Source organism: Anopheles nili, chromosome 3 (assembly GCF_943737925.1).
Source record: "Anopheles nili chromosome 3, idAnoNiliSN_F5_01, whole genome shotgun sequence".
Classification (NCBI taxonomy): domain Eukaryota; kingdom Metazoa; phylum Arthropoda; class Insecta; order Diptera; family Culicidae; genus Anopheles; species Anopheles nili.
The window spans coordinates 48,129,816-48,150,237 of NC_071292.1; the positions used below are offsets into that span (position 1 = coordinate 48,129,816).

The 20,422-nt window shown below is 46.4% G+C and overlaps 1 protein-coding gene across 1 annotated transcript in view; it reads right to left on the bottom strand.

Moving 5' to 3' along the window:
- Positions 1 to 429: 429 nt before the first annotated feature.
- Positions 430 to 20,422, bottom strand: part of LOC128725345 (uncharacterized) — a 35,593-nt gene continuing 15,600 nt past the window's right edge. Inside the window, exons 3-7 of the mRNA XM_053819080.1 lie at positions 13,282 to 13,528; positions 5,252 to 5,582; positions 1,019 to 5,165; positions 698 to 938; positions 430 to 622 (exon numbers count right to left, since the gene is read on the bottom strand). Of these exons, the coding sequence (XP_053675055.1) occupies positions 430 to 622; positions 698 to 938; positions 1,019 to 5,165; positions 5,252 to 5,582; positions 13,282 to 13,528 (5,159 nt within the window). The remainder of the gene's footprint in view (positions 623 to 697; positions 939 to 1,018; positions 5,166 to 5,251; positions 5,583 to 13,281; positions 13,529 to 20,422) is intronic.

The following is a 20,422-nucleotide window of genomic DNA, read 5'->3' on the forward strand; positions in this document are numbered from 1 at the left end:
GTCACAGCAAACACATGAGTGTACTTATTAAAAAATTTATCATTTGCTGTCGATTGTTTCGCCCCAGCGCTTATGTTAAATTTCGTGTTTTTCTTTTAATATTATGAATATGCTCCAGCACAGTTCATTTGTCATTGTTTCGGTAAAATTTGGCTTGTTTTCGAACAATAGTTACTTCTCACACGCGACACTCTACTCTACAGTAAACGGGGCTGCTTGCTCTTGTTTGTACCCGGTTTTTTGGTAAAAAGAAAAGTCACGTTTGGTACCTCTTTTGATTTCTCAACAGCTATAACGTCTGCATCACTTTAATCTCGATATTTGATTTTTCGCCCCAAAAAACGAAGTGCTTAAATCTGCATCCTTAAAGACGTTCTAGCCCCTTTCAGACGTTCGGGTTTGCCCGTAATGGTTGCCAACATCGAGCGGCTAGCTGAAGTACTTCAACCCAGCCACCAGCAGGAACTTCTCGATGAACAGTTCAGAGTCAAGCACTGCGATGTGAGCCGCTCGACCGATCAGTGCGTTTGCCGTGTGAGGCAAAGCATGATGCACATCAAATCGGGCCAACGTTAGATCCTGTCGAGCCAGCATCGGGGCGATGATGTTGTGTACCATTTCCCTGTAAAAAATCGAGCCAAAGTGAGGATGTTAGAAGGGTCCTTTTCTAATAGAAGTACAACGTTTCCACGCTCACCGGTACACGATCCCGAGGTTGGACTGATCCCGTACGGCTGACTTGCATAATTCGAGTCGGGCTGAGTGCGGTGGAACGTATCGATCCTGGGACGATCCACACAACAGCACGTTCTTGAAGTGATGCAGAGTGCTTCGTTGACTCAACCTGTACAAGAAGCTCTGACGCGGATCGGGCGCATCTCGCAGGCACAGCTGCAACAACGAACCTGACTTTTTCCACTTTTGCATGAACCACATTCCTGCGGCAAATGAATGAAAACCAATTCATAAGTCATTTTTCCGTGGGGTGGAAAACACGAAACCTTAGAAAGCTGCTTACCCATGTTAACCAGTCCACTCGAGTTGTACAGCGTTCCCAGGTGTGGTCCGGACAGCGACAGAAACGTGTGCAATCGAGACAGAAGTGGCCGCATTTGGGGCCGTGCCAGTGCCGACCGGACGATGATGGTTCCGAGGGAATGTGCCACGAACGAGATGCGACAGGGGTTGAGCTGATATGTTTCGATGTGGTACAACACCTCGGCCACCAACCGATCCGTCATGGTGTCGAAATCGGAAAACGTATCACCCTGGTTGCGTTCCGACATCAGGAACTCCAGGTGTGCACCTGGCAGACCGAGCTCGAGGTAAGTCCGCACAAGCCGCAAGTCGGCCGAGTTGCCGTCTAGACCGTGCACACAGATCACCAGATGTAATCCGGCCGGTGAAAATGCCCGGAACTCGTCAGCGATGTGAAAGTACGGCATCTCGGACGCCATCTTCTGGAAATCGGAGTAGATCGAACCGGAGTAGTTAATCTGCTTGCGAAACTCCTCGCGGCACTTCTCGAATTCGAGCAGCAACATCGGTGGATCAACACGCTTCCGATCGGGGCTTTCATCTGGATGTGGTTCCGGTTGATCGAGGGCTTTGCGTCGCATTGAACCCGATCCGATCGGGTCCCCAGCTGGTGTGGGTTGTGATTCTCGTACGGAAGTTTTTCGCTCCACGGCTGACGTTGAAGATCCGTACGCCATTTTGCCATTGGGTGCCGGTGTTGCTGGTACTGTTGCGGAGGTTGTTGATGTTGCCGTTGGTACCATCGTCGGTTGCTGCTGAAGCTGAGCTGCCACGGATACGTTGCAAACGCTCGTGACGTTCGCGTTGTTGAGTGTTTCCGCGCATTTTGCGATGGCAGCCAGTTCATTCGAGCTTTGGGACTTCATGACGGGCCGAGGAGTTTTGACCACCTCGTAGATGTGGTACAGCGGGTTGTCGATCGCTTGTACTTCACATTTGGGTTTTGCTATTACTGGTTGATTGACGTTTCCACCCATACAGGACGTTCCGTTGATTGGTTTGCTGTAATGATGGTGCTGCATCAGTGTTTGGGGTGTAGCGTAGTGTTGCGGTTGTTGTTGTTGTTGTTGTTGCGGTGCTGTGATGATCTGGGGTTGAAAGATGACCGACAGTGGAGTCATCGCAACAGGTGGGTGACTTTTCGGCAGAGTGGCGTAGTACTGCACCTGTTGACGCTGAGTTTGTTGCTGTACCGGTGCCTGTTGTTGCTGCATCATCTGTTGTTGCTGTTGTTGTTGTTGTTGGTGCTGCTGCTGCTGTTGTTGTTGGTGCTGTTGTTGTTGTTGTTGTTGGTGCTGTTGTTGATCTTCCTTTGAAGCCTTCTGACGCTGTTCAGGTGGAGGAATGCTAAGTGGCCCCAATGCAGCTGCAGAATCCCGGGTTTCGGTTTTCGCACTTTTTCCACCCTTTTCCCTTGTTTTCGTCACATCCTCAATGAACGAAGGAGGATCCCGAAACTCATCAGGAGGTGGCGGAACATCACGGAACTGCTGCGGTGGCAACAACCGAAGGTCATCAAACACGTAATCCGAAATATGCGCCAGATCAAAGTCGGACTTTGACTTCTCCTTCTTCGTGCGTCTCGGTGGTCTTATGTCAGCCGCACTAATAACGCGATCAGCATCAACCGGACCTTCAGGAGCACGCTTTCCGCTCACCATACCATAAGGACCAGTCGTCGCAGCTCTAGCTCGCGTATCATTCCACTCCTTCTCGAGGTTGTTCCAGTTCTCCGTTTGCACTGAGGCACCACGAGGCACATCTCCTGGGCCCGACTTCGATTTCATCGAGCTCTGGTTGCTCCGTGCGAAGAACTCCGTCGTCGAGGAGGGTGTGCTGTTCTTCCGATCCAGCACCGGACGTGGTTGCTCACTCAGCAGCTTTAACAAGCGCTTACGCAGTTGTTCACCATTCACCACACGCTGATCATTGCGCAATGTGTCCGGGCTGGATGGTCCGGTACTACGTCGACTCGAGACCCATCCAGATTGTTCGCTCAGTGATGAAGTCGACTCACTGCTCGAATGGCGACGTCGCAATCGGAACGCACCCCCAACCGGTGCCGGGGGAGAATCACACGCAAAGGCGGCCGGAGGTGGTGCTAAATTTGGTAGACTCTCACTAAAGCCTCCTGTACCTGTTCCAGCTCCAGGCACAACACCAGCAGTCCGGACCGGTTCTAGCTCGAGGTTTTCCAGCTGAAACGGCACACTAGCGGAGGACAACAGTCGGCGTTGTTTGGTGCGCGTTCGTGGCGTCATTTCAGGGCTGGTTCCAGAACTACTCGAATCTCTACCGATGTTAGCCGACGCACTACCGGTGGTACCACTTCCGAGCTTGTGTGTACTTCCGTTGGACGTACTGCGTCGTTGTGGGCCATGACCAACAAGCTGCTTGAAGTCAGACACACGAATCCGAGCGAATTCCACCGATCGGTGTGGCAAAGTAGCACTGTTAACACCTCCAATCGACAGTGATTGACCTCCGACGTGAGCTAACTGACGCAGTTGTTGCGAAGAGTTGCTGCGTGGAATCGTGTTCGAAGCCGACTTCGTCGGGAGTGATGTTGAGCTCGATTGTTGTTGCTGTTGATATTGCTGCTGCTGCTGTTGTTGTTGCTGCTGTAGTTGCTTTTTGCTGCGAACCGGTGGAAAAGAGCTCCGAGGTGCTCCAAGACTAGCGCCTTTGGGTAGAGAGTTGTAGTACGTACCACCGGTCGCAGGATCGATGGCAAGTGTCGGCTCCTGCGAGTGTTGCTGAGGAGCACGAGATCCGTGCTGTTGTTGCTTCAACTCATGCCGATAATCTCCGATCGGTTTGGCGTACCCGTTTAACAACGCCGACATACCGAGGGCGACATCCTGCTGCAAATCGTACGTAGGGTTGTGCGTTGCCGTGCCACCAGCGTGCAGCATTTTTCGTGGATCACCCGGGTTTTTGTACTTCTCCCGGAACTCGTTGATGTTTTTCAGCAGGTCCTCCGCTTGGACGGGGTTTTTGGGTTTCGATTTGGGCAGCGTTTGCAGCAGCGCGACTCCTCCAACTGCTGACAGCTGATGCAGTTGTTGTGACAGCTGCTGTTGCTGCTGTTGTTGGTACGATATCGATTGGCGGTGTTGCATAGGCGCACCGGTTAGTTGTGGAGGTTGTTGCGATGGTTGTTGCCCATACCCGTTATAGTTGGCACCACCAGCTGTTCCGTGGACGTGTTGTCGCGGCAAAGAAGCAGATCCGATCGGTTGTATTTCGAGCTGATCGAGCGATTTACTGTGCCGTGTCGGAAGAGTCCCTCCGGCGAGTCCACCACTCGTTGGGCCAGTCGTGTAGACACCCTTAAACTGCTGATCCCAAGGACAACTGTCGGTCATTGGGGCCGGTTCCAACAACGTCGAAACGGAATGTCGAGAGAGCGCTTTTGGACACAGTCCGTTCTGTGAGGCAGCCGCTGCAGGTGTAATGGTGAGGCTCGCTTGAAGGATATCACCGCCAAGGGCGTACCGTGGGGTCATGATGCCCATGTAACTGCCACAAATCTTGGGCACCGGTTCGATGTAACAGGTGGCTATCCCACAGGAGCATTCCTTGCCAGTGTTTGAGACAATCGGAGCGATCTTGTTCGGATGATGGTGTTGCTTTTGTTGCTTCACCAAAGTTGACTGACCACCAGGACCAGGACCAGTCAACGACAACCCAGCTGCTCCATGAGAACCGTTCAGGTGTGGTTCGCTTCCTGATCGCCTTTTGCCGTACTCGTGCGCATCCGTGTACCGATCCTCGAAGATGAGTGGCAGCGAATTTGCATCGCCATCTAACGGTGTACAATGCACCGGCAGAGGAGGCAAGGACGATAAGTAACGTGATCGACGGGCTAGTTCGCAGATGGACACGTAGTTTTGATAGTTGGAGTCGTAACACCCGCTCGCTAAGTGGCGTGGGTTGTCGATCACAAAGAATCCCTCGGCGAAGCGTCGAACACGCAGCGTGTGGTGTTTTTTAGCCAGTAGTCCATGTACAGCAGGTTGTGTGGCCGCCGAAAGGACTCTCCGCCAGTACAGGATACACTCAGCACACAGCTGTGCGATGTCCGAGTTGGCACGTGCCGCCAGATCGTCCTCAGTGTCGAGAAGCTGTCAAGGAGTAGATATCCAAAAGAACAACGTGACCATGAAATGGCCGCAAAGGCGCATAACACGCACATAGACAGACGACTCACCTTCGCCAAATCGGACAGCTTCCTCAGTCTTTGCTCGGTGTCGAGGTTGGACAGGGGCGTGGAACCGGTCAGTGCCGTCCACTGGTGCGGGAGCACCGTGCAGAACTCCTGCAGGGACAGCCGGAGTGATTCGAGGGCTCCCAACAGCAAGGCACAGATTTCTTTGTGAACGTTCCGAGCGTGCAACAGCCGACCGGCGGAACCGCCACCACATTTGGCGCCACTACCGACCTGCGGTCCGAAGAAGATCGCCTCGAGTGGTCCAGGTGAGTTGCCACCACGGCAGTTCAACTTCGAGCTGCCCATCCAGGGTTTCGTCGACTTGGGAGCACTGCAGAAAAAGGAAGCGAAGCGTAACCGTTGGTGGAGGGTTTTTTGGAAGTGGCACACGGAACATTCACGCACACACGTACACGTGGGTTTTTAGGGAGGCATTGGAAGGATAAGCAGAAGAATGCGAGGTGAAGTTGCGCTCTTGGGAGCGAACAACATGGCGGCCAAATTGAACTGGGCGCCGTGACAGATCGAACGAGACACAACGAGAAAGTGAGATAGAACGAGCAGCAGCATCAGAAACAAGTGTTCAAAAAGGAGCGAAAAACACAGCGACAGAAGGGTGCGGGGGCGGAAAAACCGGAACAACAACAAAAAAGAGACCCGAAAGCACTCTATTCTTTGGAAAAGAAAATGGAAAAAAAAACATCACAGGGCCCGTTTCGTAATTCGGCGAAGCGGTTCGCGAAATTCTGCGTATACGCGCACGAGCTAGCTGAATATTAACGTTCGCCCTTTCGCCCAAGTCACTTCAAACCGCTCGTGAGAGCGTCAAATTTCCGCCCCAAACTTGTCAGGACATTTCATTTTGACGGATTGAGCACCGGGCGGAAAAGTGAGACGTGCAAGCCGGCGGGATTTTTCCAAACGAACGCTTTGATTACACTTCCACGCGCGAGCTTGTTCTGGGATGAGCCGGCGACGGCTTCTTGCGCGATGGACAGCTTTTGATTACATTACGGACGTACGGTGGATTGATTCATGATGCGTTTCGACAAGCGTCCACGGGGGTATCCTTTGGTGGGAGGAATAAGACGACGTGTCGCTTTAAAGTTTGTTCGCCTGCGCCAACAATTGGATCATGCAAATTTCAACGGAATAATGTGCCACTTTGGGAACAATAAATTGCGATGGAACTTAAGGCCGAATGTGGATCAAACGGAACCGTGCTCGAAAGGGCGAAGTTGCTTGATAGGTGTGAAATCGAATCGTGATATTGTAGGAAACTTGCAATCAGTGCCATCCGTGCCATCTTACGCAGGAAGGAAGGAACGTGAAATCCAAGTACGGTATTACATTGAGACTAAAGTGCTAGACAGGGGCAGGAGTATGGTAGAAAAAACATTAGACAAGGCACGAAGAACTTTTTGTGACATTAAGAAGAGAGGGTTTTAAAATTCGCTGACTATTTGTAACACTTAAACAGCGGGAGATAAACGGGAATCTTTAAAACAGAGGGCGTAAACAACAACAGTTTGAATGTTACAATGAAACCTTACCAGCTTTGTACATAGTGGAATATGCTCTTCCTGTTTGTGAAATATGAGGCCCCACCCCATTATCGGTTCGTAATGTGATTTTATTTCATTCCAATTCGATTGGTTGCATGCATGTTTGAAATCGAAGCCCAGGAACATAAGCCATTTTGGTTGTTAGGAGGTTTGATCGATCATTACATTTTGTTCAGTCATGTTTTTTCGTATGGTTTTTGATCATGACAATATATAAATTTCAATGAAAGCACGACGAATGAAAGAGAAAAAAATAGAAGAAATGAGATGTAAATAAACAAGGTTATCATGAAACGATGAAGATATTTTCTGCGAATGCGAATTAATACTATACTACATTAGCTTTGATAGAAGGAATACGAAAATATGATCAAATCAGTCACATAATTACATTAAATTGTGATTGAAAATTTACACACCATTTTTGTCTAATTCACTGATCTCAATTAAATTGTCTATAAACCTTTTCACACACTTTTACTTTCACCAACAAATAATTTACATACAACATAAACTTAAGTATACCAATCAACACTATACTTAAAACCATACCCCAATGCTACAACTTAAGGAATGGCGATGGGAAAACTCAGTATGAAGCAACTTCTACCGCTAAATATACAAACATCGTATGTGTTGTTTTAGAGAACGTTATAGTTGTTTTGCAGAACGAAATTGGCGTCGTATAGGAAGGCTTCCGCACCCTGATCGAAGCACTGGTAAAATAATTTCACAAAACGTGCGTTAGCTGGCGTAGTGCAGAAGCGACAACACCATGAATCGGTACCAAATCGACTAGATCGTTTGTCATTCTGATTCCTATCGTCTGTGTGCCACATCGTACCGAAGCAATCGAACCGCGTGGGTTGAGCGGAAAATGCGAATTCCGCTTTTCCATGTGGCATCGTTTGCTTTTTTCACATGAAATAGGCACGCGTGTATCTAATGGACAATAATGAGCAACGTCGGGGGCGGGAAGACAGGCACGGGAAAATACAAATTTTCCCACAACCGTGCATGAGAGCGCATATGAAATGTTCCACGCGTACGATAGCGCAGTGAACCAGACAGCCCAAACGTGCCTTTTCCCTACATTGGCATGTGCGCATTTATCTTTCGTTTCGATGGTAATTCATTTTTGTATTGCCGCTCCAGAGCACCCGAAGTATAATGTAGGTCAACAATGGGTGTGAGCGTGCCCGGTGGGTGGTTTGATGATATTTCTTTTCGTCTCAGGACTCTCAGTTTTTCGATTTACCGTGCCGGTTTACCGAGAGATGAAGCACGCGGTGGCACAGAGTAAAAAACGGCGATGAGGGAAAATGATAACGTTTTCAATAATCTAATCGTGGATGCCAACATCGTGCACGATTTTCCTGCAGCGTTAGGGACAGATAAAACCTCAACCCAAGGACCTGGTCGATGAATGTAGCACCTTATACTGGCATTGCGCAAGAATAACTCCGGAAAGGAACCGAACCTACAAAGGATAGAGAGCCTCGGTCCCAATTGCAGGGGTAATTAATCCGGCAAATAGTTTTACGGAAATGAAACCCTTGCTGCGTCTCCCGGTTGGATTATAATTGCGAGAAAAATTGGTCTCATAATTCTGCCTGTTCGGTTGCGAGCTCGTTTGCCGTTGTTGTGGATCCGTGAGGCCGTTGGAGACTCACACTTAGACGCACTTGTATTGCAATAAATTGCTTTAATCAGACTTAATTTTGCTTTTAGAGGCTTTAATCTAGCATTTGAACGGAACCCCTAACGACCGTATGCTACGGCCATATCTTTCGCTTTCATTTCTCTGCAATATGGCAGATGGTTTTAAATTGCATCATTGTTGAGGTATTTGAAGCTAGCCAGAAGAACCGTTTAATTGAGTATAATAAGTTTTCAATTAGAGCCGAACAATAAGAGCGAACGTCCAATGGAGACGCCCGGTACTTTGTGTGTTGATGGAGGCGCCCAGTACTTTGTACAATTTACTGTTTACATTTTTTCAAATTATTTCTACAATTACTCAAGCAGAGCTGGCCGTTATTTTCAACTGTAAAATATGCTAGGAAAGTTAAAAAAAATCATATTTTGTTGTAATATTATGCAAAAAATCTCTGGCACAATTTACGTTTGAATTAGGTGAAAAAAAGCTTTCAATTAATTACGGTGAAACACGTTTGAGCACACTAGACGATATCCTTCGAGACTGTCTTGGTAATTGCGCGATTACTTACGATCGTCACCATTATCGCTAGCACTTCCACTTGTTCTGGGTTGAGTTGTGGATGTTCTGCGACCGTATATAGTCACTCCATTTAGTGGCGAAGCTCTCGTCAAAGCTAATCGAATGTCCCATATACCTCGACACTATACACGAATGTCCATCAAACGAAAAGAGACTGGTTCGTCTTCGTTGCCGGTGATCATTAAACCACCGGCCATAGTCCGGCATCTTGAGCAAAAATTCCGCCACCGCGAAACCGAGGAAAGAGGTGCTCCTGCATCTTCCACCGGAAGCTGGTTGAACCGGTGATTTATTGCATTTTAATGCGCCCGAAAAAATAAATCTCTCACTCTTTCGCCTCTCCTGCTCCTTCGAATGCCCTGAAATGGGCCATTTCGGTGCGCAAGGTGATAAGGCTTTCCGCGAACCGCGTACGAGAGATGCTGATTCGCGTCATTTTTTTTCCTCTTCTTCACGCCTGCTACGATAAACCGCTCATAAACCGTGTCGCGTACAGTAGCACGAATGGAACGGGACGCAAAAAACAGGTCCCCGGATCCGATACAGGCGGGTGCAGGCGTTGGCTGTTTTTTTATACTTTCCCGAAGAGAACCCCACCATCGGCAAATACACGGTGCGAGAGCATAATGGCAATAAAAATGCAATAAAGACACGCGTCACTGGAACGTACTGGTGAGTGTGATGAGGGTGAACAACAGCAAGAACAACAACAACAAAAAACACCCAAACAATTCGCACACACACACACACCCATGTGACATGGAGGAAAGGCATGCCAAAGCATACACTTTATACCCCACGAGGACGTGCAGGCTCGCAACAAGGATGTCGTCGCCTGTCCACGGTGGCGTGTGTGCGATGATGGTGACGCTCATGATGATGATGATGATGATGATAATGTCGTGCAGTGTGTTATTATCGTCGGCGCAGTTTGTGCTCATACAGGCGGAAGGATAAAAGCGTGGCCCTGTACAGTTATCATTAGCGTGTTCATACGGACGCTTCTCTTCTTTTTTTCGTCCCTTTAGGGCCCGGGGATGTTTGCCGATGCAGTGGATTAGAAATGTTATTGCGATGTGCGCTGTTGTGCATCGAAGAAGAAATAACTCGGACCCGGTAGGGAAACGTTTAATTTCATATAAAATCTAACATCCTTTGCAGTTATTGCCGGAGCGGTATGATTTTCTGGCTTAAAAATGCTCGTAACTGTTCATATTGAATGCTTACATAGAAACAACGTTTGAGTTATCATCTTCAACACCTTTACGCAGATAACATAAACAGTAGAAATTATTAATAATGAGTTAATAGTATTAGATATCCAAACTACTGGCTGCTCACAAGTTTACTGTAGTAATTTGATGAAAGCTTCAAACATCACTAAGTCTCACACCTGAGGTGCGAAAACGCGCATCCGTAATGGGATGCGAACCGTGAGATGTACCAAATCTCATTACGCACTGTTCAAGTTCATTAAGGGCCGTGCTTAAGAGTCTTGCTAATGCCCAGCGCGAATGGAAGGGCGCGTGAAATGTGTGTTCTCTCCCAAACCTGTGCGCTTTGTTTCCGACGGCATCTATATTCCCTAAAACCCCACAGCACCGCCAATCCAGTCAACACTATTAACGTTAACGTCAATGGCCGGGCGATGAGCATGTAACGGCGGAGAAAGAGCACGAAACAGAGTCGAAGCAGAAACAAGCTTCTAATAAACCAATTTCGTTTGGTTCGAGGATTTTTCTCCCGCGGTTCAACGCAGAGGCCTTTCCTCCTCCAAGCAAAGCCATCACCGGTTTGCTAAACACTGATTGAGTGTGATTAGATTTGATTAGCACGGAAGGATGAAAATGGATCGGGTACGGGCACGCACGCACACCGTGTAAGAGCCGAAACGCCGTATGAAGGGCGTAACATTTGCACTCGCAATTTCCCTACGCCTTTCTCTCTGACAGGACACGCGATGGCGGCCTTCGAGGACTCGTACGCATGGACGTTGGTATGTACGCGGGTAAATGACAAGCAAATACGGGGACCGTTCCATTGGGCGATGGAAAAGACCGTAGCTCAGTCAGGACCGGGACCGGACGGACTTCCTGTCGCCATTAAGTGGTTAACCTATGGGCGCAAGCAAATTGTGGCTCCTTTCCTCGGTCGGTCCGGCTTTTCTTCTTCTCATTAGCCACCCTGCAGCTAGTGGGGTGGCTTTTTTACGGCATCGTTATTTTTAGACCGCAAAACGTCAGCACCACACTGTAGCGTGTGTGCGAAGAGAACACAGCCATGTGTGTATTGCGTTGGTAAATATCAACACGATCAACGCATGGAGTCGCAGCAAAGCTTCGCTTCAGCTTAGCGAACGCAATCATATATTCAGTCAAAGCAGGCCATGCGCTACAGAATGTCGTTCAGAAAACCATTACGAAAGATGATCGCAAATCTCGCCATCGTGTGGTTGAGAAGCAACAGCAAAAAAAAAGGCTCCAACGAACGCGCACCGCTCGGTAGTCGGATGTTAGTTTTTGCTTAAATTTCGTCCTTTCAGCAGGCAGACGCTTGACGACGTTTGTGACACGTTGATTGATTTCCAGTCCTCCTCCATTTGCTGCGTTTTCTTCTCGCAACGGTAATATCATGCTGCAAGATCAATATGCCTTCCCTCTCGCCGGCCATGGCGTACTAACGGAGCTAGTTTCCGTTCGGAAGGGCAAATATTTATTTGCCACACTGGCTTCATGCGGGCGCGCACACACAGACACATTGTTTCCACGACAAGAAGGCTCGAGTCTGTGCGCGAGTGTGAGACTATCATCCCCCATCGATGTATGCAACTAATATGGCCCCTAGGGTCGACTCGGGCGGGATCCGATGACGACGACGATGATGAGCCCGGTTGGCTCCAGAAATCAAATGTTGATATTGCGATAAAATTGCCGTTCTTTTACAGCTTAGGAGGCTCATAAAGAAACGGCCCTACATCTCGCCGTTGTCGCGCCTCGCCGTACCACCGGTTGGGAGCAATTAATTTGCGGAACTGTTGCTAATGGCGCTTCGTTTAAACGGAAATAAAAGTGAGGAGGCACACAGAAAGAAAGATCGCGAGGTTGGGGAAAGAAAAGCGCCGCGATTATGACTTATGAGACAATCGTCCCAGTTTCCCCGGGGTCCGTAAACACATTAAACGAGGCGGCATTGTGTGTGAATTGGCGCAATCGGTTTTGATGATGGATCGATCGGCTGGACGGTGGATTTGATTGGCGATTTTATGGGCTTTACATTGAAATTAACCGCCATTATTGGCGATGGTTTATGGTCACGGTTTGGTGGGCATGGCGGAGATGGTGAGAATAATACATTCGTACGAATTGTAACTCACTACATGAATCGTCACTGCCGTTTCGTATTATAATCCATTTGACAATGTCAGTTAGTATCATTCAACAAGAGCGACTCTTATATTTTCCCATCATGTAGGAGAAATCACTAATTATAAAAAAAAACGTTCCAATTTATTTTGGAAAAATAATTGATTTCTATGCAAGATTATTGATTGGTTTAAAGATTGCTTTGCATAATGCATAAAAGCATGAAAGGCAATCACAAAGTTGACTCCGATATATGATAGAAAAATCAAAAAAGACGCAATCTTTTTTTCTCACATTAAAGCTTCAAACTTTTGGCTCATGCACCGAATTGTAGTCCTAGTATAAGTCTGTATCTTATGAATAAAAGTAAAAAATAAAGTCCTGTTTGGACGGGATAATGCGGTACTTCCATACATAAGCAGCTGACACTCAATCCAAGCATCACGTCATCCACTCAAAAATCGTGAACTAAACGATAAACTCGTAGCTAGCGAACATTATTGGATCAACTTTATTTCCATGAGCCGTTAGTCGAAGATCGAAAAATACCTAAGGCTTAAATGACTCGACACAAGAGCACGGGAAATAAAAGCACATCGCTCGAACGGGAACATTCTGCACCGACCCGACATGATGCCATGCGGAACAGCTTCCGTTTGCTACCGGTAGTGCATCCGATGGCATTCCAATGCAGTTGGAAATCAGTTTTAAAGGTTAAACCCACACACCGGTACCCCCAACGGGTGGCATTTGAAAACGGACACGCTTCGTCGGTGCCAGATCCGACCTTTCGGATTGGAACGGAAGATTCGTTCCACGATACCGGCACCGGAAGTTTCGGGTGAACGCGCGTATACTCACTTGATGTACGGTTGGTGCAGGGCTACCAGGCTTGCGTGTATTCCAACACTAACGGCGGCCAGGTGGAAGTAGTCGAACAGCACTGGCAGGTGGTAGTGTAGACCTCGGCCAGGATGGAAGTTCAACTGAAGGGTACGCGTCGAAGCCAGTGTCAGCACGTTGCCAGTCGTTTGCTCGCCGAACCACAGCTCGAGGTTGAGCGAAAACTCGGCTCGTTCGATCGACTCCTTCAGGTGCCGGCTGTCAACTGTCGTGGGAGAGATTAACGTAACATGGCGCGTTATTCAAGCTATGAAATGTATGCATATGAATTATAGCTATAGTTTACATTTTATTGGGATTAACGGCTTTCAGATAATCGCTCTGAACCAATATTTTATTCGTCCAACATTTTGAACGGATGATAAAGATATGAGCTCGAAAAAAAGAATAAAAAAGATGATCAACGAACAAACGTGGTTTAACGTGTTTCAAATAGTACGAATGTAAAGTATATGAATTGATTTAATTGTCAGTTGAATCACATATTCTAACTATCAATAAATGAAGGAAAGTTCTAGTTAAAAACTTTATAAAGAGTATTATAATAAAGGAATAGTAAAAGTTGATTTTGAGCGAGTTAAGTAATGCAGTAGTAAAAGTAGAGCAGTATTACTATATATCGCAAAACAAACATAAAAATCGCTCTATCTTTAACAAAGGTATGTATGTGTTTAGTTCTATTATAAAAACAATCGTTATCTAAAATACCATGTGCACTCCAAAATAAAAAAATGCATATGAAGTCAATGAAGTTTATGTGCCTATAAAAAATTGTGTCAAAATACCTAAACAATCGATTACGATTACTAAAAACACTGTACTTAATTATCGCATTTTGTACATAAATATGTTGTCCTAGTTTTTGTTATAAAAATAAATGATTATTATTATAAATTATAAACAAAAACTGTTATAAAAAAGGATTTCATTATAACTTATAGTTGTATTAATCGTTATGTATAACATTTTGTACATTGTCAATATAAAAGTTTGCTGCTTTTCAATTGATCATTTTACAGATTTTCCTCCGTCTGAGCCCCATTGCTCTACATAGTTTTCTGATTCCCATTTCCTGCTGCCCTGCGCCGGAAACAGTACCAGCAACCGGAAATGAGCCCTAACCGAAACGGACCCAATCGATTTCGGTTCGGTTTTGCGAGCAGGCGTGTGATTGAATCCATACATGCCACACGCACTCGGCCAGGCGTTGGTAGTAACCTAACCTCAAACAATCGAATACACCCAGTTAAAAGCCGTTTGGTCCGCAGCATCCCGAGAGCTAGCTAGCTGAAGCCCACAACCGAGCCCATGATGGCGGTTGGTGATTTATTCGTTGACATTTTTACGCCATATTAGCCAACGTGGCAATTACATTAGCATACGAAGGCGTTGAGGTGACCATGCGGTGGAAAAGCACGATGGGATGGATGTGGACAACTGTGATCGCACTACCAAGCTTCGCTAAAAAGGTTTTGTTTGCGTTAGGGATATATGTGCGAGTGGGTTTCAAATTTCACACCGTCCGAGAATGAGATGGGAAACACTTTTATGAGATTTTAAGCTGATTTATTCACTGCTCCCCGCGGTTGGCTCATGTTCCTTGGTTGCGTTCTACTCAAGAGTGGTGAGCTTCATAGATGTTGGGCAAACAACGTCTAAAGAAAGCGGGTCTTTTCACCTCGACGTAGAAGCGGAAGCACGTGAGGGGCTGGATTTGCTAGACATCATAATTTTTCGACGATAATTAGAGGAAAAGAAGGCCCAACGGGTCAATTAGGAACGTGGGATCGGCCTAGACGTACGTGGGGTTGTTTGATGGGGGCTGGTGGAGCGTTTTAATATGGCACATTAAAATTGAAGCATTAATTGAAGAACACACTAAGCGGCAGGGAGTTAATTCGATTACTGTTTGAGATCATTAGCCGGCTATGCATAATTGTTATTGCATTTTTGTTTTGTATATTTAAGGTATGTATTTGGCTGTTGAATTGTTACGGATTTTTTTTTTGAAATGCATTGAAAAGATGAAATAGAAATTTGTAATTTTTTAATATAATAATTGTAATGTTAAAAATGATAAATGAGACGTATAGAATTTCTAATACACTCTTATACAACTAAGTGCAGGTTTAATACAGCCGGGTCCTTTTTATTTCGTTTCAATCATTTGAACTGATATTTTTAGCTGTTTAATGAGGTTTATGAATTCACGCGAATTTTCTCATAATTTCAATCTGCCATAAAAAAGAAAAGTAAACTGTAACTACATGATTTATTTTAAACGTTTGTTTCAGGATTGTTACATCTATAAATTGCTCTAGGTTCATACCTAAGTTTGCTTGGGTTTAAAATATACGAATATGCCCAGCATCCAAAGCAATATGGTTTCGTCATCTTGCGGCCTTCAGCGAACGAATTTTCCTCTCCGACCCGTTTGCAGAAACAATCGAAAGCTCAACTTCTTGCTAAGCCGCTGCCAAGCTGAAATGTCTCTCCAACTCCGTCGAAACGGCGTAGGAAACGTGCCTTGCGCAAAAGGAACCACCGCTGTGCAAACAAACCATTTGAATCGCAAAGACAGAAACCGCCTCTTCACCGAACCACGTGCTTTACTGCGAGCGCAAAGCCGCCCCATTTCGAGGACGCCCCACTAGATGAGGCGATTAGTCCGTTTGCCGACATGCTTCCCGGTCGGTTAGGTCGCTCGAAAGCACCGTTGATTGCCGTTCGATTGCACAATGGCGCACACAGCGAACTTCGAACGAGCGAGACGAGCTTTTGTGCGAGTTGCGGTGGTGTTTATGGTGAGGGAAATTTCCCGGAATCGGTTGCTCAAACCACTTGGCTGCCAAGGGCCGGAAGTGGTGCTGGTCGTGAAGCACGGAACAGGACGTTTCCCGGGTGGCCATGCCTTCATGGGAACTATTAAATTCTGGTAAGCGTTAATGGTTGACGAGCATTCGTATGTTTGCATAAGGCGCGGATGGATGGCAGGGCGATTCGATTCGCGCAAGCTGTGTTTTTGTTTTCGGCGAGCATATTTTACATTTCAAATTAATTTCACAAATACACCGTTCAACCGGTGCTCGCTATTTGAGACTGTTTTTCCATAGCCTACGGTCGTCACTGTAGCAAACTGTCAGCTACATTGCAGTCTTTGGTGAAATTTGTGCAAACCTGCGCTGGTCGTGAATGAAGCTCTCGACATCGTAGACTAGAGCTTATTGTTTGTCGGGTAAGAGATACTTGTTGTCTAGCCAAGCCGTTTCCGTTTTCGCTTTCTTGGGGCGTTTGTTTGTTGGAGGAAGTCCCATCTACTTTTTTAGCTTCTATTTTATCGACCGCAATGGAAGATTTGATTTAACAATCCTATTCACAATAAGCCGATGTTATAAAATGTGTCGATAAATAAATAAGCTTCTTGTATACTATTTTATAAAAAAAACCGTTTCAAGAACCATATGATATTCCAAAATAATAAAAAAAGCAGATTTTATTTTTAGTCTCCATCATTATGGATTGGTTTTCATTTATTTAATCATTGAAGGTTATTAAGCATAACAGGCAATTACCATCAATGGATACACAACTAGTGAAAAATGACATGCTTTGATGCAACAGAAGCAATCAGTGCCATCTATGGAAGGGTAACTAATGGTTTCCAAATTGCCTCTCGAGCGTTAGAAGCAGGAACAAGCAAATTTCATCACAATCAACAGCATTTTATAGCTCTTCACACCATTGTATAAGCAGGTGCACGATCGTAACACAAACAGACCGAACTCATCATAGCCATATCGCTCCATCGTATTGGTTCCAATCGATCAACGTAGGGGCACGCGGAAAGACACACCATGGTGGGGAAGATTTTCTCCAGAAAGGGCTTTTCATCGATCGGGCCGAAGGTTGAAGAGGCGATTAAGCACTATTAAAAAGCACTCGTGCGCTGCAGTTGGCATCTAATGGGGCTCGAGGCCCCTTAAGCTAAAGAAGAAGAGCGAGAGAGAGAGAGAAAAAGTAGCATAAGGGATCGATTCGCTCATTCCCCAAGGATCGTGTGTCCTTTTGGTGCCACCCATTGCCTACTCGTCCTCAGCAAAGGATGAGGTTTTGTTTTGCTCCGTTTCCCATCTTTACAGGCTCCCATCTCTGGATTGCCCGTAGTAAACGTCTGTTGGTGTTGAAAGGACGCAATTGGTGCTGGTGATGCACCATTTTTTTTGCTTTGCTCGTCAACTCGTTTCCTTTTTTTCCACCCATCGCCACCTCATCGACCCCAACTAGCGGGTTGTGAGACCATGGTGAAGATTATCACGTTTTATGAGAGTGCTTTTAATTCGAGTAGTTTTCAAAACGCGCGCCTCCCTTTCAACGGAAGTAACCACCGAAGGGCCGTTGGGTGGGCGATGGAGCTTGTTTTAGTGTAAAGTGCGCTTGGTTAGGGCCCGGTGGCGCCTCCGGTGAGGCAATCTGATCCATTTTATCAGAAGTTCATCCGATACACGGCGCTTCCGGCGTGTCCTGCGACGAGGCGAACTACGACGAAGCGACAGCTTGGCCGGTTGAACTGAAATGGTCGGTTTTGTTTAGCGCTAGATTCGTTTGGAACTTTTGCCATTATTTTATTGCGAAGTGAAAGGTGTTTCACGGGTTTAATTATGTTGTTTTTGTGCTAATTTAGAGTCAATTTTCGTTGTGTGGCTTTATCATATTGAAGGATCACTTGAAACTTAAATCTCTCTCGTTGTAGAAACGCTTTTGAATTTCGTGTAGAGTGTCAAAGTGTTCTTTCACCGGTACTCTCGAGAGGATTTTATTTATTAAAGTGAACTTTTGTAAAATGCTAATGATGAGTCATTATCTTTATCATCTTCAACAATACACAGACATTTCCTTTCAATCGTTAGCATTAGATGACTGCATGGCAATGGATTTCCATACAAAATTAGCAAAATGTATCTTTTGGGTGGCATTTAAATAGCCTTTAGAATGTAGCTTAATCCTTTTTATAATACGCAGTACTTTATGTTATTTTAAAAGATGCATAACTTTGAAATTTACAGAATTTCGTTACACTTATTTGAATGACCAAAATTTTGACTTTAAAACCCTGCCAACTCTCGTGAAAGACGATTTTCCATATTAGTTTCGAAATCATCCGTTCCTTACCAACGACCTGCACCAGATGATCGATTTTATCACACTAACAATGCACCAAATCGTCAACATGCAACACTATTAAACTACGCAACGTTCAACATTCAGTACCGTGTGAACGATTGGGAACGATTTTTCAAATCCATCCCGTTCGCTGCTCAGCCCTGGAAATGGATGTTCCCCGGACACTCGCGCAAACTCACCATGTCGTAGTCCGACTGGAGCCATTTCAATGCCTCCGATGTTTCTCCACACCTCTTCTGCAGCAACGCAAAAAAAAGGGCGAATTTCGAAATCCCCACATGGGCTCCGAGCGAGTGCTTGCGTGCCATCAATTGCTACTTTACAGTTCATTTTGAAACGCGCCCCACCATCGTGTGGTGTGTTTTTTTTTTCCTTCTTTCCACCAAAATGGCGTTTTGTCCCCCACCCAGCCGTCCCCCGACGGACCGGACGTCGAGCCGGACCGGGAGAAACGTGGTTTCGAGGCGTAAACTTTTATCGATCGATCGGAAGCGCCAAAGACACACACCAACCACGAACCAGGGCTTGCTCGCGCAATATGCCACAGCCTGCTCGGTGTACACTCGACACAGCGTGCCGCACTCGGTGCGACCCAGATAAATATGCCATTCTTGTAGTTTCTTTTTTTTTTGTTTCATTCTTTGAGCCAGTGCACGCCGAGAGCCCGATCCTACGAAACCCAAATCCCCGGGGTATCATTGGAGCCATCGGAGGACTCGAGACACCCTCCCAAAGGGACGCCATCCCGGCGAGACCGGGATAAGGTATCGAGTTACTCACTTCTCCCTGCGACCCTTCGAACCATCCAAACCTAAGTCACGTGCAACGCAGGCTACCCAGGGCCTTGGCCAGCAGCCCAGAAATTATGCACAGACAGCGCCCAGCGAGCAGCGAGTGGTTGTAGCAATTGAAAACAAATGTGCGCATGTTCCGGGCATTCATTCATGCAACCTCACGGTGGCCTGCTAGGGTGGTAGGTTGAACGGAAGTCGTCCTACCCAGTGAAGGGCGCTGTAGGAGTGGAGCTTTTACGACCTCCCCCCCACACTCGCAAGGGTGTTGGACGAGGGATGGATGGTGAGACTACAATTTACGAGCTAATGGGTTTGCATACCTAACGACCGGGTTTCGGGACGCTGGGCGAGACTGGGCGTCATCGCCCTACACCGATGGGTGGAGATCGTTGCAGTCTGCGCCAAACGGCGCCATTGCGCATCCTGTGTGTCACGGGTGGCTCGGCTGGTCCCTCGACAACCGTGCGAAAATTCGAATAGAGCCATAAAGCGAAGCTTTTCGCCGGAGCGGCATAATCGGATTCATACGAGAGCTGTTCGTACGGCTTGCAGGGCTCAGTGTGCGAAGGGTTTGCTGCGTCTGTGGCCCAATGACTGAGGGTTCGCGTCTCGAGTAAGGTATTCCGTTTTTCATTCCTATTTCTCTCTCTCTCTTTCTTTGGGGGCATTATCTGATCGGGATTTATAGGGATTTTGTTTCTGTGTGCTTAATTTTTGCTAGATACGGAAGCTCAATTTGCTTTTTATGAAAATACTTTCGTCTTTTTTATTATATTGAGCTTCGTCAAAATTAAGAGCGTTTAGTAATTCATGATGTATACTCATGTTATTTTCAACAAATTATTTAAAGAACATCAGATCGTTCTGCATTATGATAATTTTATTTTTAAAGGATATTCGCAAACGTAATTAATCGGTTGATCTGTTTAGTGGTATACCTTTTACAAATATATACTTTTAAGAAGACGCTGAGGCTGAGCTGTCAGAAATTCTAGTTTTGACAGGCGTTGCGGCATATCAAGCCCTTTCTGAGAAGGACCAGATACAGTCGTATCCATTTTTAGAATTAGCCGGCAGTCATTGAAAAGGGTCCGGAACTAACAACGAATAAGCATGTCTCGAGC